We start from the raw sequence: 22,528 nt of genomic DNA on the forward strand, positions 1-22,528 counted from the left end.
GTATCTGAAACCCAAGAACAGAGAAGAATTCTTACAAAGAATATAACTATAGTAAGTTCCGGCTATGGCAGCTCACCGATTCTGACAAGATCATATTCATCGATTCCGTCATCATTGTACTAAGAAATATGAACATCTTATTCCAATTTCCACAGATTCTGCCACGGGAAACAATTGTTCAATCACAGAATGGATGGCGATTGAGCCATCCAAGTGCACCTTTAAAGCTCTGATGAAATTGAGGAAGGAGATTATATTTAGTAATGGAGAGGAGCATGACAATTGAGCCATCCAACTGTTTATGGATATTCTTCATGGACGAAGCAGCCAGAGGTTTGAAGAGGTCCACTTCTTTGAAGGAATGAGAACACAGAATAAGCAATTTGGCGAGAACCAATACCAAACAATATTTCTGTAATTCCAGAATGCGTTCTAAGAATGCATACCAAACACTGCCTAAATTTACAATTAAATGCATTACTGAGAAAAACACCTTTAAAGACACAACATTGCCATTCTAGTTACACAATACTTTTTCCTCAATGAATAACGGGAGCTTCTCTTTTACTTCCAAAAGTTGTAATCTACTTGTTTGGGGATTATTTAGGACTGAAACAGATCTACTATGATAACTTTTCCCCATTTCTGTACCAACCCATCTCTCCTCCCCTCTCCCCATGGCAATCCAGTTTCAGGCTTCCAGCAAGAATCAACCTATGGGTTTAGGGTGGGCTAAGGGAAACCCTAATCTAGACCTTTTGGATAATTAAATAAAAACACATTTATGCATAGACATTTGCAGATATGAATATATATATAGGAAATGCTAAGGAGACCACATTGAAAGTGAATCCCAAGGGGATAGTTCAATTAGTAAAACCAACACCTCACAATTAAGAGGCCATATTGAGTTCAACTCTCCTTGGGTTCTATTTATCATAAAAGAGGAAAGAAAAGATCACATTGAAAGTGGACTCCATGAGATTTCATCTTCTCATGGAATCTAGGGCAGCAACCCAAAGAAGCCCTATAACTGTCTTAAAGTTGCTTTGATTCCTAGCTTTCAGGGTGGTCCTCTTAGCATCCTCTTGCGTATATAGTTTTATTTCAAACTTTAGTCACGTGAATAGTTCAATTGGGTCTCAAATTTGATAGATATATATTAACAACAATATCATCTATATTAAAAAGTATTCAAATAAAAAAAAAAAAACAAAAATTGGGAAATTGGCTCAACTAAAACCACTAAAAAGACGAGAGAAAAGTTCATACATGATAAGCAATATTGTAGAGTTAGTCTGCTAAATTTGGTAGGTGGTATGGTACATCTAGGGCATCTGTTACCTACCCAAGTCCAACGATTAGATTGTCAATCATCATTGCACTTGATAATAAAATGCTGGCCATGCATGATAGAGACATTTTCCATTTATATGGAAGAGGTTCTCTGAGCTGCTGAGGTAAGGTAAGCTAGCACTTTTGTGTCTATCTCTCTCCTCAAATGTGTGGTATCATTTTTTTCGCATCTCATTGGTGCACTCCTCTATGCCGTTTGCTCAGAGAACCTGTCCCATATGCATGTTAATAGTTTTATATCCAGGAGCTTGGCCTACTCTAGCGGTTCTTGTGCCTATCTCTCTCCTCCCCCATAATAAGGGGTAGAATTTTTTTTAATGAGGACGAGAGCTGTCTTTTTAATAGGGGGGGAGGAGAGAGAGACATATGGGAGTGCTGGCATAGGCCATGCTCCCAGATAGAGTTCTTTTTTTTTTTCTTTATATTTTTAGGGTTTTCTTCCTCGTCACTATGCCTAATGAAGTATAACACTTCACTATTTGTCACTTGGCGGTACATGGATTAGTCTATGTGATACAGGACCAGGCAAGCCCATCATTCGTACAGTTTCAACTTTAAATGAGTAGAAGTAGCTAATAATACTAAAAGATGTTCATTTTATATTTTATATTTATATCTCCATTGATGATATTTTGGAAATTTTACTAAAACTTTGAATCAAAACTTGAACAATTTTCTTTGCTTACTAGGCAAATAATCCATATACTGTCAAGTGGTAAATAATGAAGCATTATACTTCACTAGGCACAGTGACACGGCTGACGCCTAGAGTAACCATATTTTTATATTTAATCTTATGGTAATTTCATAATTTTATGAAACATCGAAACAAAATTCGAAACATTTGTCCTCCCAATACCCCTTCTTTTTCCCAACCCACGATGAATGAGATCCCATTAACCATGAGTGGAGGAAAACTCTGATCCTAAAAATTTTACCTTGACATGGTAAATGGTGGCTTACCACATATTCACATGAGCTAGCTATGTTCTTAAATTATAATTCATGGAGCACAAATGTCAGTAATAGATTTGGTTGGTCTCTGTTGGGATTTTAATCCTCTCCAGCGCCCTCATCTACCAGTGAGGTGCAATGAGAGTCTGGGAGGATGACACGTGTATTGTTTTAATCCAGTGAGTTTTAATCCGTTGCCCCATATGCTTCATTGAAAACCCATTTACTTTATGGGTTTGAGAAGAACCCGCCCGATTAACAACCATATTTGAACAAATCAAACTCCTGTGCGCTTCTCTCACTGCAATTTGTGCTTGGTGGAAGTCCGGCAACCATCTCCGGGGGTTCTTACGGTGGCGCTTTCTCCTGAAGAAAGAGAGGTTTTGGCTTATCTCATCTCTTGTACCGGAAACTCGTCGGACCGTCAGAACCAAAAGATTTTTGTTGCTGGGACGGTGGTTCTTCCGTCTCAGTTGATGAATAATGACAGGGAGGAGGAGGATATTATTGTCTAGGAAATGACAAAAAGCCTTGTCCATATAATACTCACCTAACCTCAACTTTCTGCCACAAGAAGTACCATTTGTTAGCTTGAAAAACCTTTTTGTAAACTCTGTCAATCAATTCAATGAATTAGGTTTCTTTAATTAGGCGACTTCTTCAATTCTCCTTCTCACAAAAACAAAATTTTGTGTGCTTTTCCACAATCATTGAGAAATGTTGTCAAATTTGTTAATCATTAGTTTTAAAATGATCACTCTACCTCCATAAAAAACGAAAATCCCGTCCTCTTAATGTCAATGCGTGCACGTGCAAGGGCCATGCTCTCCCTTAGAGAACGCGACTCCAACCCCATACATTAAAACACGAACCAGTGACTATTTACACAACAGAGATGCTTTAGAGCTCCTTCAACATGAAATTCTATAAAGTGTAGGATAACATGAAACTTTAAGCAAAAGCCTATGATGGATAGGCTTTCCTTACGGCATCTATTGATTGTCACAATTGATTGCCATTTGTTACTTTTAAGAGTAAGTTCCAAAAATTTCTACCAAAAGGGGCTTGATCACATTTGATTTCCAACCAAGGTTTCTTGGATCAGATTGGTTGGATTGATTGATTTTGTTTGGAATCCTCTACTGTCGAGCTGCCCAGCAGGTCTGTGCAGCCTAGACACAGTGAGGCATGTAGTGACCGCCTTGCCCTTGCCCAAACGTCTTGCCCAAGTAGGGGTAAGGCGGTCAGTGCGTGCCTCACTGTGTCTGAACTGTACGATCCTACCGGGCAGCTCGGCAGTAGAAATTCACGATCCATGGTTCAGCCAATTCCTTTCGAAAAACTAGAATTATGGCATATTTGGTCCTATTCTTACTGATTCCTCTCATCGATGACAGATTTCTATCCAGATCCCAATTTCAGGTTTTTAAACCCCGGTCCCAACATTCCATGAAATACCACTGTTACAGTGCCAAGTGGCTCACGGCCCCACTTGTGCAAATATTCCTCGCATTTTTCTTTTCTTGTACTGAGTTTCCTTGCTTAAATATTGTAATAATATTAGATGACATTCTTGTGTATTTATTTACATTTCTATAATAAAATATTAATATAGTTTTACCAAAATTACCATCAATTGTGGAACTATCTTAAACTCTTACTAAATATGGTAAATATAAGGGAAATTTTAGTCCATTTTAAAAAGAAAGTTGAAACTTTTGTAATAATTGTTGTGTATTCTATAAAGGTCTTAGACTGTTACTAAAAGATCGAGTTTTCCTTTAGTCACAGTGAATGGGAATCCAGGCTGAAGGATGGGCACGAGTGTGTATGGGGTGGTATTCTGGTACATACTAAAACCTTAGGATAGTACATAGCTGAACCTTCACTAGGCAGTGAAGAAAAACTTTGCCGATTACTAAATATGACAAGGGAGAAGGAACGTTACCTGGGCGTGTGCGGTGTGCTGTTCCTGTACCCAAACACGAGGTGGACGAAATAACCGCCCTGCCCTCGTAGAAAGGCGAATTTCCTACACGCATTCAGGTAGCGTTCTTTCTCCGAAAAAAGCAGAATTTTTCGGGGGTGCGTCAATCATTTCACCTGCCCATGTGTTTGGGTGGAGGGGCAGTGCACCACATGCACCCAGGTAGTGTTCTCTTTCCCATATGATAATGACATTTTTCAAATAAAATTTTAATTTTTTAGTAAAATCATGAGTTACAAAATTTAATAACCAAAATTACAATGACTTGAAATTAGTTATACAACCCTATGTAACAAAACAAGAATTGGAAAAAATAATTCTGTGGAGAGTGTGGCACTCTAGCGTATGCTAGCAGTCTCAGGAGTCTATCTCTTTCCTCTCCATATGAAAAGACACATCTAAATCCCATTATTTGGAGGAGGAAAGAGAAACATATGTCGGCACTCCCGAACAGAAAACTACTTCCCAAAATTTTAATTTGATCTCACTTCCTTCCCTTTATTTCTCTTACAATATTATTATAAGAATTGAAAGGGATTTGAGTAAGGAGACCATGGATACAAGTCCCTTGAGGTCCCATTATCTTGACATTTTCTGATTTAACCAAAAGAGAATGCATAGATAGACCTAAAGTGAATGAGAAATCATAGATGGAGAGAGGAGAGAGTACGTGTGTGACCCACTACTCCTATCTTTTAAGGCCAAAGTCATTGAATTGAAGGCTGCTGCCCATTGAAATTCTGATACGGAAAGGATAGCTAACCACCACATCTCTATCTCTATCTCCCCCTCTGTTCGACTGTTCCCTTCTCACTCCATCTGCATCCATCCTTCTCACTCCATCTCCATCCATTCATGCATGCATGTACTGTTCTTATAAAATTGTACGTTTTGGAAACCAATGATTCATAGAGAAATAGACAAAACAAACAATCAACGAAATATGCTGTGATTGGATACTTAAACCACATCTTTTATTTCTTTTTGACTATTATGGACTTCATCTTTTATTTCTTTTAATTAATTAATTTACTATAAAAATGGGGCATATGGGATTAATGGTTTCACTAAAAACATTATATAAAAAGGTGATTAATGGCTTCACTAAAAACATAGGATCGAGTTTTCCTCCACCCACGGTGAATGAGCGGGAGAGGGTATCAGGAGGATATTTTGGAACATACTAAAACCCTAGAAGAGATTTGTGAACCCTAGGATCGATGGTGGGTGAACCGTCCTTCATGGGTGGAGGAAAACTTTGTCCAAAAAAATAAGTGAAGGAGATGTTCAATCAAAATAGTGATTCAATTAAAGTAACTCAAAATCTTGACCCATTAGAGGATCAATGAATTTTATTTGGGGGGGGGGGGTGGTTGATATACCTAAATAGGGATTGCCAATACTAAGTCAGACACGTGGCACAACCGCAACTGCATGGAGCGACCTTCGACCAGTTGGGTTATACTCGCAAAGCACACGATCGACCTAAATTAAGAAACCTAGTCACGTGAGGATACAATCTCCACATAAAAGACAACACACGTACCTAAATCCTACTATAACATATATAACGCTGCCAGCCAGTGAACATAGTCTAACAAGAAAACAAAATCCTCTACCAATCAATAGGAAAACTCTCATATTTGGTGGACTCTCTAGCCATCACTCTCCTAACATGACTCTTACCATAATAAGCTCAGTGTGGAGCGTAAGACTCATCATCTCCTAGTGAGATACAACATTTCCCTAACCTAGCATATAAATCGGGGGTTTGTGGGTCAAATAAACTATCTAACTCATCACTCTCAAGTTTTTTTGATTTATCTATTGCTAAAAACAGAGATCTGATTTAAACATCAAAAAGTCTCCCGCCGGAGAAGACTAGCTGTTCCCTCCATGAGGAATCAATTGAAGGTTTCTTAACTCAAAAGTGGTTAATCATTATTAATAAAACATTATCTTGCAAATCCCCTGTGAGTAGGAGTGCGACAAAATTATATAATAAAGAACAAGGGTTCCAGTTCCACAGTTGACTCAACAAAACGGTGATCAAATGGAATTATTGGTTATTAAATAATTCCAATAAAAACACTAAAAAAATAAAATAAGGATAAAATTAAAGGATCGGACTCATCGGTGATCAAATTGAATTCACACCAAAGAACACTTGAAAAAAAGAGATATTCTATGTGTTTGTCTCTTTATCTGTAAGAATCCATGGGGAAGTTATCATTAAAATATTACAGTCATAAACGGTGATTAAATGGAATCCATTTATTGTCTCTTAGATTTTTCTGATGATTTTTCACATTTATTTTTTATTTTTCTTGATTGATATATTATCTTTCAGATTTTTTTTTTATGTTCATATTAGGATTTTATTTTTTTGTTTATTTCTAAGAATTTTGATTCAATGTTAATCTCTCCATCCTTATTATATATTAGATTTATTTCAAATTTATTTGCACTATTAATTTCATGCATACATGCATCATAGGGAATTAGGGTTTTTTATTATTATGTAAGAATTTTAACATTTATTTTATTTTATTTCATTATTTTCATAGGGATTCATGATGAAGGCGGGCCTTGATGCAACAGTAAAGGTTGTTCCATTGTGACTAAGTGATCACAGGTTTATCTCTGGAAACAGTCTTTTTGTGAAAATAGAGATAAAGCTGCACACATTATGACCTTGCCTAGACCCCGTAGTGGTAGGAGTCTTGCGCACTAGATACGCCATAGGTATTCATGATGTAAAATTTGTCTTATTAGATCGTCCTTCCATAGTTTTGTTCATCCTTACTATGCATGATTAGGTTAGGTAATACACATAGGGACATTTAGTTATTTTTGTCAGTTTTGCATGTTTATTATGCATGAGCCTTTGGTTTAATCAGTGTAGAATAATCTAAAATTATTGGATATGTTTTTCTTCTTCATTGGTTCATGATATTTTGTGTTCATTAGCTAGAGTAGCGTTTTTATAATATATTGGACCATTAAATTAGCATTCTCATGTACCATTATGTTTTCCATAAAAATAAAAAAAAATAAAAAAAAAAACCTTCAAATACTTGTACATTTGCCCCCATATTGTAGTGCAATTGGATAGAAGCAAGTCTTTCATCCTTCCTTCAAATACCACTATATATTATGATTTGATATTGAGAATACTAATTGAGTGTGAAGTTCAATTTAACATGGCGAATTGAGGTGCTTAACACCTTCTTTGGTTTATAGCCTAACTTGGACCCGATCTAAAGATCGGATCAGTTATCACGGACGGTCAATAGACCCCATGGTTCCTTGGTTCTTTCCCTCAGGTTATCTTTCCACATGCTTGACGACATCTTATTCCATCCATATGTGAGGGAGTGTTGTGAGTTATAGCATCAGCATCATGGCTTGAATGTAATCTTATTTTGTTTCAGTCAAAGAAGTCAAACCCGCATCATCTTGTTCTTAGGATCGTTTGCTGGATTGGTTTGCACTTTCTGTTGGATGAGCCTAGTGATTCATTTCATTCACCCTCTCATGTAACTGTTGTTTTTAAACCAATTGATGGTCATCACCTTGTCGTCACTAACAACAGTTTTTTATTGACCACTTAGTAGTCAAGATGGGCATCCTATCTCATTCTGGATAACTATTGTATTTCTGTCTTCTATGTGTCGCAGCGCAGCCTGCGCCCAAATACATGGGCCTGCCATTTAGGGGGGTAGGATAGTCATTTCGCCCACCCCATGTGTCTAGGCGCAATCTACGCCCCTCCCTATTTTTTTTTTTTTATAATTTTAACATTTAATCTTGATATTGGACTTTGAAGTTGGCGAGTGGTGATTAGTTAAGTTTGTTTCACTTAATTGGGTCATTTTTTGGTGGATAGATATTTGATGGTCCCATTTTTCTATGGCAACTGAGGGTTTGTCTTTGACATTGGCCATACCTTCTCCATGTATTTAAATGACCCTTAATATCCATCTACCCATGTAATGGCAGAGACCACACCAACCCATGTTCTTACTAAGTTAAATTGCTACCCTTTTCATTCAATTGGATTTGGGACCATTGTTTCAAAAATTAGTATTGGATTGCTATATCGGTTCACATCGATATCGACTGAGGCGGATATCGTTATTTTGTCGATACCATATTGGCGTAATAATCCATGATAAAAGCAAAAAAACATTTAAAAATCAATTTTTTATATTATAATATATAAAAAAAAAAAGACAAAACCATCCGATATAAGTCGATCTTGCCAGTCCATATTGATATCAGTATCGATATCGATTGAGATGGATACCGATATTTAAAATCATGATTGGGGTGCAAAATTAGATTCAATCCTATCTTATTATATGGAGAAGACAAGGATCACATTGTTCCAGTTGTAGATCTCTCTTAGTTGATTTTTTGAGTTACAGGAAATGGAGCTTAGTTGGAACTTGGATGGAAGTGATCAATACATGTCATGTGGTAGCTCATGCTCTTGTAACACCAGAATTTGGTGAATATGTAGAGGTCCTGCTCTCCTCTTAGTCTGTCATTTTTTTAAGTTTGGAAGGCTTCACCATGTGCCAGTAGCGAGGGATAAGGATTTGGAAATAGTTGAAATCTCAATGTTTTAGGCAAATTTTGATGACCATATTACAAGAAGAAAAGGCTAATATATTATAGTCTATAAGATTTAAATGGTTTATCAAATTTGAATTTTGATTTATATAATTCACTTCATATCTCATTCCTAGCCTTCAATAATAAAGATTGATGACCAGACCCTTTTAATGAAGAATCCAAGTAATTAAGATCATTTTGGAATATCTTCCTTACCCTCCATTTGTTATGTCTTCTTCTTTTCCTCCCTTAATTTCTCATAACCATGGGTCAACTTCATGTAAGGGTTTTAATTATTGAAGGCACCCAAGGAAAGGGACCCTTCTACCTTTCCTTTTTTTACTAGAACCGAACAAATAGAGCAGGTCATCCCCTATTTAAGAAAATATGAATAAAAAATTGTATATTTTGGAATGAAATTGTAAGACTTTTACTCTTTGGTGGAAAGCACAACCATGATATGTAATCAATGAAAATGGTTGTGTTTGAGGTATGTAGAAATGAAATCCTATTTATGATGCAGAACAATCAAATAATCACACAATGTAAAGATATAGTGGTAAGGGTGTCAAATTGGAACTGGAATCGAAAATCGAAATCAGATCCAGACCAAATAATTGGAATCAGATCGAATAGAATTTGATTACAGTTTGGAACTAAGGAACAGAACCGAGGCGGGACTTGATTATTTTCTAGATCCAACATAGGAACCGCCTATTAGAACCGAAACAGAATCGAACCAAATTTAGGTACCTGATATTATAATACATTAATATGGTATAATATACTAATATATGTATATTAATACACTATAATACTAATATATTCTAATAATATTTTAACAGTATTAGTATTAGATCTTTTTTTTGTTAGAAGAATTAAATTTGTAATACTATTATACTTTAGCATAATATAAACCAAGTACATGAACCAGATCCAAACCGTGTAGGAACTGGAATCATATAGGTTCGGTATGAGTATCGAATTTCAGAACCGAGGCGGGACTTCGTTCGGATCTGGATCACACTAATACTCCCTAGAACTGAATCAAAAACAAACATAATATTTGATTCCGAATCGATTTACACCCTATACAGTAGTACAAAAAGATGTCTACCTCCACTGAGAGATGAGTGCAATTTCCTTAATAATGGAGAAAAAAGGTTATAAGTTTTCTTCCTCACGCCTCACTATCTTTACAAAGAATTAGTTGTTGAAGCTCTAGATCCGAGGTATGAGAATCTACAAAAGAAAGGTGCATTAGAGATATTCCCTACGGCATGCGATCTAAAGAAACAACCCTAATAAGCCTCATCACTATCAATTTATAGAAAAAACAACAAAATAGAATTTCTTGAACTCAAACTACAAAATACAAGACATCAACACTCAACAAGGTCCTGGGTCATGAACTTACGAAAAAGGTCATGTGTACGAGAAACTCAAACAAGAATAAAGGTATCATCCTAAATTCTATGTTAAGCTTCTTACCCAAACGTAAATAAGAGGGAAAAGGTTTCAAAAAGGGTTCAAAAAGGAAAAATCTAATCAGGTGATTACTAACTACTAAATAGTGGCTTGCCTGTTAAGTATGATAGTAGTCTATTTCGAGTCTCAAAACTGGTCTTCTAACTGGTCTTCTAGCTCTATTATTGTTTGTAATAGGACTGCAACAGGGTCGGGTTGGGCCGGGCTTTATAGAACCCTAGCCCAACCCTAAGTCCCCTTAGCTGGGCCCAGGCCCGACCCGACCCTGACTTAGGACCAGAAAAATCCAACCCTGACCTGCCCTCAGGGTTGGGCAGGGCCGACCCTGATTAGCCCTGATCATGGGGAGGGGGAAAAAAATGCATGGGCTGGAATGGACTGGGAAGAACTTATTAATTTTACATAAAATAACAATATAATAAATTATATAAAACACTTATTGTCTTCATATATAATATATTATATAAAAAAATATAGGTGAAATTTAAAGTCTATAATGTATAAATTATATCAATATATATTTTATAGTATAACTTAAATCAGGGTCTGGCCGGGCCAAGCTTAGCTCAAGACCTCAACCCTAATCCGACCCTACCCTAACTCAGAGCCAGAAATTTCCAGCCCTGACCCGCCCTCAGGGCCAAATATTTTAGCCCAGACCTTTTTCGGGCTCAGGGCGGGTTCGAGCCGACAGGGCTAAACTTGCACCCCTAGTTTGTAATGCGCGCTTCCATTACAACTCAACTCAAAAATAAAGAATGATAAACTAAGAATAAATTCATTTCTAATGATCTTTCTAGACAAGAAATAAATAAATAAATAAATCGGAGATTTGATTTTGTGGCAGCGATCCCTCTCTTTTGATTTTCTTAGATTAGACACTTTTGATTGAGATGGGCTGAATTTGCTTTTCTCTGATCAACCCACTATGCTTTCAAGTTTTAGCTTTACAAAGCAAGTTTAAAAGGATTTTCTTATTGTCATCTTTAAACAGTCAAATAATATGTAATTTTTTTTTAAATATTTTAATATAACACTTTTTTTTTTGACATTTGGTTTTGTGATAGTGGTTCCTCGGTGTTTCCATATTCCTAGATTAGATACTTCTGATTGAGATGGGCTGAACATTCTTTCCTTTGATCAACCCACTTTGTTTTCAATTTTCACGTTTTAACCTTACAAAGCAAGTTTAAAAGGGATTTGAAACTGCACTGTGTGCACTGGGTGCATGGGTTTAATAATCTCACGTTAAGTGTGTGAGTGTAGTGTGCGCTATGCATATCTATCATTTTGCGATCCTAAATTTCGATTAACCTTTTGAATTTGGCGTGTGGTTTATATGAATACACAAAACAACAACAAAAAATGTTTAAAATGGGTTTCCTTATGGAGTAACTTTCCCTCCACCCATGGAGGACGGTTCACAAACCCCTCCTACGGTCCTTTTCGTATTGTCATCCATAAACTGTCAAATAATTTGCAAGTTTTCACTCTCATCCTGAGAGAGAGAGAGAGCATTGAATGCATTTCACAACCTCTTTGAGCACACTTAACCTGCTCGCTACTTACTTAACTGGCCGCTTCCTACATTCTCTTCTGCTCAATGCCTACCCCCCTACTACTTTAAATGAACCATTACTTCAACTCTTCCCTAACGCTCCTCTGCTTCGTCTAACCTCTCTCTCTCTCTCTTTCTCTCGCTCAAAATCCTCTTTCAGTTATGAATCCCACACTATCAGAAAGAGCTGTAGAGCAGGGGTCCTGGTCCTCTCAACAGGTAATTTCCCCTTTCTTCTAGTTTCTGGTAATGGGTATCTTGGAGGCTTAGGAGTGGTTCTTCCTTTCCTCCGTTTCCTTACCCTTCGTGTTTAATCTTTGGATTGCTGGATATGAGTGTTGGATTTTGGCAATGGGGTTTCTATTATAAATATGTGGAAGTAATGTGCTTACTGAGTTATATGGAAGAAGAATTAGGACATTCAATGGTGGAATTTCCATGTTTTATTTCTTCAGAATTTTTTTTTTTTTTGAAGAGGTATTTAAATAAAACTAATGCTTCTTTGTCAGTGTAAGTGAAATGCTTACTTAATAAACAATGTAGAACGAGGCAACCTCTCTCTCTATTTCAATGACTACAGATGATTCCAGCATTTCTTTCCCAGCTTTACTTTGTTTTACCTGACTGATATTCGTGATTCGAGTACACGGATTTGGACCCATTCTTCTATTTGATAAAATGGAAGTCTGGTGAAAATTTGCATCGAAGTAGTTGCATTGTTTGAACGAATTTCTGTTTATTCTCAAAACCTCTTGTACTTTTTTCCCCTAACCCTTTTTGGTTTCTATTAAAAGACTTGGTGTCCTGACTCCTGAACCAGAATATGAAGAGGATTTCCTGCAAGAACATGCTCACGCTGGCTTACCAGAGCCTTGGAGTGGTTTATGGTGATCTCAGCACCTCCCCTCTCTATGTTTACAAGACTACTTTCTCTGGGAAATTAAGCCTCCACGAGAATGATGAGGAGATTTATGGGGTTCTTTCTTTTATCTTCTGGACCTTCACTCTCATCCCTCTCTTCAAATACATATTCATTGTGATGTCTGCCGAGGACAATGGTGAAGGTATGACTTCCTCATTTGCTGGTTATGTGTCTGGTCACCTAAGATGAGTAGCTGGGTTGAACCTGTGCCTACATTATGACGCCTCCCCAGACCCTGCAATGGAGGGAGCCTTGTGCACTGGACCCTTTTATTGATATTAGGATGTCTTGTGAATTATATCACTTGCACACCTAAAGAAAGAAAGGGTAACATAATTGTATTCCCGCCTTGAAATTTTCTGTAGGAGAAAAGTTGGAGTTCAGTGCTGATACTCAATGTTCAATTGTGATGAAGAAACCAGGACAAAGAGGAAAAGGAAAGCTAAAAATTTCGCCCAACAATCTGTGAAAATATTGAAAGTCCCACTGGTGTCCATATCTAACATGTTATCCATCAGAAGATTTTTGTAAAACTGCTTCCTGCCGACCATCATGCTTCATTATTGAATATCCTTCTCTATTCTTGTGAATCCTGCTTTTTTTTTTTAGTTGGGAATTCAGCCAATTGTGTTGAAAATTTTCTCATCAATTATTCCTCTATGGTGCAGGTGGCACCTTTGCGTTGTACTCGCTGCTCTGCAGACATGCGAAGCTTTCCGTTCTACCCAATCAACAAGCAGTGGATGAGAGGTTGTCTGAATATGGTACTGAAGGATCAGACACACAACGAAGTTCCATGCTGAAGTCATTCTTTGAGAAGCACCCAAAATTCCGTAATGGCCTTATGATTTTCGTTCTACTAGGAACCTGTATGGCAATTGGTGATGGAATACTTACCCCTGCAATCTCAGGTGAAATTTAGTTTATGTTCTCTCAATTCTTCTACTCTCTAGTCTTAATTGTTAAAAATAAAGAATAAAAAGAGAGAAAAAAATAGTGGAGTTCTACCTCTTGTCTGTTTAGATCTTATTTTAGAATTTTAAAATTTAATTGTTTTGCTAGGGTATGGTGGGGTTGGGAGGGGTGTTAGGATGTGGCTGGGCTAAGTTATGGAGCTGATTTGAGTTTCTAATTAGGGGATGACAAAACATAAATTAATAAGTGGAAGCAAATGACAGAAATGTTAAAATTAGTTTTTTTAGTGATTGTGCCCATAAAATCATAAATTATGTAGATTGGATGATTAAATTATGAATTAGGCATCACTGATCAGTCAAAAGTGATCTTAGTGGGATTTCTTAGTTAAAGGTGATCTTATGCTGTGTTTGGTTGCTGTTCTAGAAAGACTAGTGTAACAATATAACCCTAATAGCAAACCAGAAAGTGAAGAAGAAGAAGAAGAGAAGGAGACGATAGAGAGAAAGAAAGGAGAGAACCAGCGATAGATTCTCAGTGAGTTCTATCAATGGGCCTTCAATCTATATTTATAATATGTCAACCAATAAGAATTAGAGTTACAATCAAACAAACTTGTGATTTCTATGTCCAGTGGGTGTTCAAGTTTTTATTTATGTGGTATACGTCTTAAGAATCATTTGCATAATTAATGGAGATTTCTTGGATCCTTCCCACTCCTAATTTTGTCTCTCTTAAATGTGAAGGGATTACTACTCTATCTTTTTCACTTTTTTCTTCAAATAAATCTCTTACTGTTACTTTTCTTTTAAGCACAAGAATCCTTAAAGGATATTTCTGTGGTTTCTTTTGTCAGTTCTTTCAGCCGTTTCTGGAGTTAAAGTTAAAATCACAGAACTTCATGAGAGTAAGTCCTGTTGCATCTAGTACTACTCTTTTGAATGTCTTAAAATTTGACTTTTCTTGAATTTATCACCTGATTTTTTTTTTCCTTCCCAGATTATGTTGTGCTGATATCATGCGTCATTTTAGTGGGGCTGTTTTATCTTCAACATCATGGGACACGCAGAGTTGCTTTCCTGTTTGCACCGATTGTCACAGCTTGGCTTCTCTGTATCAGCGGTATCGGTATATACAACATATTCCGGTGGAACCCAAAAATATTTCATGCACTCTCTCCATTGTACATGTTTAAGTTCCTTAAAAGCAATGGCATTGAAGGATGGATCTCACTAGGGGGAGTTGTTCTTTCCATAACTGGTAGTTTTTTCAAACCCCTCACCTGGTCTTTGTTGCATGATGCTTGCTGAAAAGGAAAAAGTATAATTCTTCGTACAAGAAATTATAAATTTGCATAACTATTTTAATTCCATTGGAACAATTTGTCTTAGGTACAGAGACAATGTTTGCTGATTTGGGGCATTTCTCTGCCTTATCAATTAAGGTAATAAAATGCTCACTAGATGTCCAATGCTAATACTTAAAACAAAAGAAAAGTTAATAGTCTCATTATTTTCAGGTTGGACTAACTTATATCTACTAATTCCAGGTTGCTTTCACATTTCTTGTATATCCCTGTTTAATTCTTGCTTACATGGGTGAAGCTGCATTTCTCTCTAGACACCATGAAGATATTCAGAGAAGCTTTTATAAAGCTATACCAGGCAAATATTTATAGAATTACCTGCAAGCTTTAGCTTGTCCTTTGTATCACCTTTTTGAATTTCTGTCGTCATCTCTTCATGCAGAAGCTGTATTCTGGCCTATCTTCATAGTGGCTACATTTGCTGCTGTTGTGGGGAGTCAGGCTGTTATATCAGCTACTTTTTCTATGATAAGCCAGTGCTGCTCCTTGAATTGCTTCCCCCGAGTGAAGATTGTTCATACTTCAAGCACAATATATGGGCAGATATACATTCCAGAGGTCAACTGGATTCTAATGTGCCTCTGTTTAGCTGTCACTGTCGGATTAAAAGACACAAACATGATTGGTCATGCATATGGTATACATCTATACTCTTAGTGTAATGAGTCAGTGTGTTCTGGTATGGGTGGGTGCTCGATTTTTTGTGCTTGTAATTGTGTTTCTTGGTCAATAGGACTTGCAGTTACTATGTTTGTGATGTGACATGAATTGAGACTCTGATTGTGTTTCTTGGTCAACAGGACTTGCAGTTACAACTGTTATGTTTGTGACAACTTGCTTGATGTCTATGGTGATGACAATTGTGTGGAAGCAAAGGATAGCTGTGGCTGTTGCATTCTTGCTGTTTTTCGGATCAATCGAGCTACTCTACATTTCAGCATCTTTCATCAAAGTCCCAGAAGGTGGGTGGATTCCGCTTGTTCTGTCTCTGATCTTCATGGGCATCATGTATTCATGGAACTATGGCACATTGAAGAAACACCAATTTGATGTGGAGAGTAAGGTGTCTATGAATAGGATAATAGCATTAGGGCCTAGCCTTGGCATGGTCAGAGTCCCTGGAATTGGACTTGTTTACTCCAATTTGGTGACTGGGGTACCAGCTGTTTTTGGACACTTTGTGACGAACTTGCCTGCTTTCCATCAAGTGCTAGTTTTTGTGTGTATAAAATCTGTTCAGGTTCCCCATGTTAGTGAAGGGGAACGTTTTCTCATTGGTAGGGTTGGCCCAAAAGAGTTTAGCATGTTCAGGTGCATTGTGAGGTATGGTTACAAGGATCTACATCAAGAAAATTATGATTTTGAGAATAAACTGGTATCTGGGATAATACAATTCATAGAAATGGAAGGAGAAGAATGCTTGTTGACTATGACGAACAAATCACATTGTGAGTTTGACATCTCAGATGTTGAAGCCCCTGCTGATGTTCCAGGCCCCATTTTCACCTATCCAAATCACGAAGAAAATATGGTGCGGTCTTTATCTGATATCCAAAAGGTGAAACCTGAGGTAGGACTAGTGGAGAGTTCTCTCCTCAAAACCGAGTCCCTGGAGATCCTGAAAGCTAGAGAATCTGGAGTGGTTTATATTCTTGGTCACTCTTATGCAAAGGCCAAAATATCATCTTCCCTTCTAAAGAAATTCACAATCAATGTCATTTTTGCTTTTCTAAGCAAGAATTGCAGGGGACCGGATGCTTTTCTGAATGTGCCTCATACTTCCCTGCTGGAAGTTGGCATGATTTACTATGTCTAGTTTTATGAAAAGATCCTTACTGCTTCACAAGGTTCCGATCCTGCATCTTAAATAGGAAGGAACAGAGAGTGTGAAAAACTCAGCCACCCAGAACAATGATAGTGGTGAAGATAATGACTTCTCAATTCTAACTTTGATTCTCTTCATCATCCAAAAGGACCAGAACCATGTTTGAGCTTCTTAGAATCCATAGACTTCGATGAAAGATCCCCGGACACTGTTTATGGCTTCTTGATGATGATGATGATGATGATGCAGCAACAGGATTTACACTGTTATCTGGATTAAAATGCTAAGGTTTCCTTCATTTTGTTTAAGAACTACATTTCACACTACCCTACAGATGTATAAAGCCAAAGGCCTCACCCTGTATATAGGGGTTGTGGCATAAGTGAATATCATATTATATAAATGAATTGTCTGAAGATGTACATCATATTTATTTATCATGTTACGCAAGCGCTAAAGCTCTTCTTCAGTTTCAATGGAAAAAATATAATTTTTTTTTTAGTTGTAAGAAAAAGCATGTTTAAATATTTATTTCTATGCTGTCTGGCTTTGTTCTAATTGTACATTGCAGGGAATCATATTAATTTGGTCGCACTTGATTGGGTTTTAGAGTATCCAACCATATGATGGAATAGTGTTCTCCTTGGGTGACAGCTATATGATGATAAAACTGCCTTTATGGAAGATGACATCCGAAAGATTTTATTAATGTTGCTTTCCACAATAGTTTCTGCTTTTTTCAAACCTTTGTAATTTCTGCTGAATAAAGGCTCGATCTCAATAATGGCAATGCTTCAATGGTGCTAACGGGAGTTCCAGCCTTGTTGATATTCAGCTCAGTTCCAACACTGCTGTTCTCAGCCCAGTCCAGCTTGTCCCTGATAAGACCTCATTTTTATGGTAAAAGATTAGCAAGAACTCCTGGTTTGATAGGCTTTAAGCTACACTTTTTTTAATAATCTTTTATGCTGCACTTTGAATCAGAGGTTGAACAACTTTCCTTGCGTACTTTGGATTAAAATTTGGCCATTGAGATGTATGTGAGCTCCTTTATCACATGGACTAACTCATGTATTGCCAAATGGTAAATAGTGAAACTTTATACTTAACCAGAACATAGTAATCACATGTAAAGTACCACCAGCATATGTGGAGACAAATACCCTCCATGACTATGAGAAGAGGTTGATTGGGGGGGGGGGGGAGGGGGGGCTCTGAATCCAAACCCAAGAGCTCACCTTGGTTGAGAGTTGACCCAACCCCAAAAGCTGATCATCCTTGACCACTGCAGCCAAAATTCAAATGGACCAGAAAAGATGAAGACCATGGAACCCTATAAGATGTAGAAGAGCCAGCTTTGCTCACGAGGCATGATCCCATGCCAATTGAGCAGCTACCCCATTTGAGGGTGACTTTTCTATAGAGTATCACAAGAAAAACTCAATTTAAAAGTCATAAACTCATAACCACATGATCTGTATCTTCTTTCTTCAAGCAAGCTTCTATATTGATTTGATGAGAGATATAGTAGGCGTGAAACTCTAATTATATCCAATCACTTGTTCGATATATATATATATATATATGAGTGGGTGGTAGCGGCGCGGCGGTGATTTTCCTTAAACGCACCACTAAACACAACGATGTAATCAGCGTCGTTGATTTTTTTTAATTTCAATCTTAACCGTTGAATATATAATCCACTCAACCTGTTCACCGTTATAGCAGATTTCACAACTTTATCCTTTCCTGGCATTGTCTCCCTCTTCTCCGGCGATGACCTACCTCGGATCTCTCTCCTCCCACCACTGCAACTCCATCCCAACCCCATTCTTTTGCCGGAGTTGAAGCCATTGTGAATGTTAAAAATCACCGGACAGCAACGTTAAAAATTTTCTATTTGGGTTAAAAATCACCGGACAGAACGTACATTGATCCTTTGGATTATTCTTTCGATGGGTACCGGTTTCGGGAAGCTTAGCATCTGTTTCTCCGACGTTGGAGGAGCACCTCGTCGGAACGACCTAGCTGTTAAGGGCTTGGCCTCTCTTTCTGCGACATTCGTCCCGATCCCTTCCCCTTCTCTTCTTCTATGGTTCATTCCGAGGAAACCACTATCCTGTTCCATCTCCGGTGCCTCTGTAAGTGCCAACACCTCAACCACTCACTCCACTGCTTTTATCGATCTTTTCTCCAATAAAATAGTCTCGATCGTGTTTCAGAAAGCATCCACCGGCCAAAGTTACACACAGCATTTCGGAAAACTAATCCAAGAGAAAAGAAAGAAAAAAAAACTTATGGGGGAAAAAATAAAACCAATAATGGAAGGAGGAATTGCAAAACCAATTATTGCCAATAGAACCATCAAAAAAAAAAAAAAAAAACTACTGTCAATCGAGGAAGATAAGCACCAAAAAAAAGGTTCGAAATAAGAAAAGGATAAGTGGTAGCAGAGATTATCAACCGTCGCTGTCGGAGGAGCTAATCAGCCTGATTCGCCACGGCGGTGGGGTGGGGGTGGGGGAAAAAATTGCAGCGGCGGTGGGTTACGGGAAAACAGAGGAGGTGGGTTTGCAGCCTGTAGGGGAGGGAGATTGAACAGGGGGCAGGGGCGACGGGGAAGTTTGCAGCGGTGTTTGAGAGAGAGAAAGAGAAACAGAGTGTGTGTGAGAGAGAGAATAATCGATCGCCACCTCCGCCAGTGAGGTTTCGGAACTCGGCGAGGCACAAATGGTTCCGGCGTTCGCTCCTCCCATCTCCGCCGTCCCTGTGTATTGTTGGTGGAGATTGAGTTTTTTTTTTTTTTTTAATTGGAAGATGGAATTTAGGTTAGCCGATTACAGGTAAAATATTAAACGGTTAGGATTTTACATTAGAAATCAACGGATGAGATTTCAGGTGTTGTGTTTAGCGATGCGTTTAACCCACTTTACCTGCCGCACCGCGACTTTTTTCTCTATATATGAGTATAGTTGCCGTTTAACGTTCACAAACATACATTTATGTGATGGATGTAACGCTGACGCTTGTTTTGCAGGTTAAATGACTTAAATCCAAGGATGTCACGCGCGGTGGTACTTGATTGAAACAAAAGAGTATATAGGACGGGTGGGCCCATGGATTTAGTTCTCGAAAATCGGTTCGGGATCGGTATTTACCGATACCAATTTGATAGATAGCTCAGAATCAGGTCAGATCGGATAGATTTAGCCTTTTTTTTTTTTTTTAAATAAATTTATTATTTTTTTACCCTTTATTTGTATCACTAGATCGGTATCCGATCAATCAAGATTCGGGATTAATGTTTCTGATCTGAGTAATGTCGGCGAATCCGATCTAAGATTTAATAAAGAGCTGCAAGGCCAGAGTGGAGAAAAGAAAGAGAAAAAACGAGGAGATGAGGAAAGCAAAGGAAGTGAAGGAGGTAAAGAAGAAGGTGAAGAAGAATGCACTGGAAGTGGTTGATAAATTGTCGCATCAAATAGTATAAAGTCAGGTTTGAGGGTGAATTTATGCATGATAAGACAAGACCTGAAGGGTGATTGTTATTACCAGACAATTAGAGAAAGTACCAAAGCCGCAGCTTTTCTTTGTGCACGAGCCCTCCTGCAATGATTGCACAAAGTCATAAAGATACATCATACAATTGATTGAGAGAGAGAGAGATTTCATTATTGCAGAGATTTGGGTTACATAAATCAATCGGTAGCTAGTGGCTGGTGGGGCTTTTCTAATGTCATCGGAATCGAGGAAGGGAATTTTTTTTTTTTTGTGGGTAAACAGGGAGGGGATTGCCATTTCCTAACTCTCCTGTTCTAATTTACTGCGATTGATGTTACGTTATGCTACCATACAATTTTGGGTATTGTACAAGAATAAAATAAACAAGCTTGACATCTCATCAGCGTTTCTGTCCTGAGAATTTGACACGTGGAATTTATGACATCTAACGATATCAATCTCAAGAAAAAAGAAAGGAGGTTCAACCGAACTAGGATCATTGGATGAAGCATCTTTCACATGTTGAACTTTTAGACTCGAAATACAAGTCACTGCAAGATGAAGGAATTGCAAAGGAATTTTAATCCCTATTCATCGTGCTGTGAGTAATGACTTATTTTATTTAAAAATAATAATAACTGATGTCGAGCAATATTTTTTTTCTTTTAACTCTTAGGGGGAAAATACTTCTTTAGGAAAGAAAAGTGTTTGGTAACACAGAGTGAAGTGGGGTGGAGTGGAATCTCCTATACCCTCATCTTATTGATTGTGAGATTTGTTGGCAGTGGCCTATAAATTTCTTTGATACTTCTTTATACTCATGAGATTGTTAAGTCCTTTCACATGCATATACATATTAGTAATCTCTTCTTGTTCTGAGACCGATCTCTATCAACATTCCGTTATCGGTGATAGTTCATTCGATGATTAAACAGTCATAGTTGGTGGAGCAGAGAGAACCACCTTAACCTACTATGTCGTTGCTCGAGTCGAGAATGAGAAATGGTACTAAATTATCAGTGGCTTCCAAGAATGACGACGCATAGCTTGTGGAATTCTTTTCAAAGGAGGTCTTTCTCACTTCCTATTAGTAAGATGAAGGTGGTATTCTCATCAAAAAAAAAAAACATAGATACGAATTCTCTCATTTATCCTGTTATTATCTATTTGTGTGTATGTCCATGTACCCCTCATAGCTCTGTGGACCTCTTGATAGTCTTGAATTTTTCCATGCTAGCTTTTGTTTTACTATGTATTCAATTCCGATTTATTTGAAACTTAACATGTGAGTAAAGGACCTTAGATTTACCCCCCCATGATCTTCCACATGATTGATCTCTAGCCATCCGCTCCTTTTGCCCATGGATTGCCATCCCCCAAATTAAGTCACTCTCCTTCAGTATATGTCTCGAAAAAGTCATAATGTATGTAGCTTAACCCCCACTTTGCAGAGAGATTGTTTACCAATTTGAACCGCAACCATAAGATCATAATGGAGTAACCTTATCATTGTACTGACGTCCGGCCTCATTGGGACCATACAACATTCAGGCGAATTCATTCAACCGTTCATCACAACCCTTTGACCAAATGACACGTGCTTTAGAAGGACACGTGGCACAATAGAAATAAAATGTTTTTTTTCATGCGTGAAATGACAAGACATCAAGATACTCCATTAGTTAGTTTAAGGCCTTAAGTTGTGTTATTAATAGATGGAGAAGGAGAGGAGAGGTGCGCATGAATCAAGGCCAGTTTTCATTTCATCAATAAAGCGATGCCCACCAGAAGAACTAACCCAAATATCGTTATCCCTCCCAAGACTCTAACACCCATCACCATCAATAAATGTGAAATTTAAAACCATAAATTTGCAGCTCCTAATTTTTCTCCTACTTTGATCTGCCACTATAGAGAATCTTTTAGCAATAGACTTGGTGGCCGGGTGGCAAATCCATTACAAAATCTCTACTATACATATCTCTCTCTCTCTAAAACTATATATCTGAGCTATGGCTTTGTTCATTCTTGCTTGC

At 37.7% G+C, this 22,528-nt stretch overlaps 1 protein-coding gene across 2 annotated transcripts; it reads left to right on the forward strand.

Annotated features, from left to right (window-relative positions):
* Positions 1–11,905: 11,905 nt before the first annotated feature.
* Positions 11,906–17,386, forward strand: LOC122663988 (potassium transporter 1). Of its 2 annotated transcripts, XM_043859659.1 has the most exons (9): positions 12,007–12,182; positions 12,784–13,027; positions 13,554–13,796; positions 14,657–14,707; positions 14,800–15,060; positions 15,192–15,244; positions 15,350–15,464; positions 15,549–15,803; positions 15,967–17,386. In XM_043859659.1, the coding sequence occupies exons 1-9, from the start codon at positions 12,126–12,128 to the stop codon at positions 16,980–16,982; spliced, it is 2,295 nt and encodes a 764-aa protein (XP_043715594.1). In that variant the 5' UTR covers positions 12,007–12,125; the 3' UTR covers positions 16,983–17,386. The 2 variants fall into 2 exon arrangements, with proteins under 2 accessions (XP_043715601.1, XP_043715594.1); XM_043859666.1 differs by lacking the exon at positions 12,784–13,027 and having other exon boundaries at positions 11,906–12,182.
* The last annotated feature ends 5,142 nt before the right edge of the window (positions 17,387–22,528 follow it).

Source organism: Telopea speciosissima, chromosome 1 (genome assembly GCF_018873765.1).
Source record: "Telopea speciosissima isolate NSW1024214 ecotype Mountain lineage chromosome 1, Tspe_v1, whole genome shotgun sequence".
NCBI classification, from domain to species: Eukaryota; Viridiplantae; Streptophyta; class Magnoliopsida; order Proteales; family Proteaceae; genus Telopea; species Telopea speciosissima.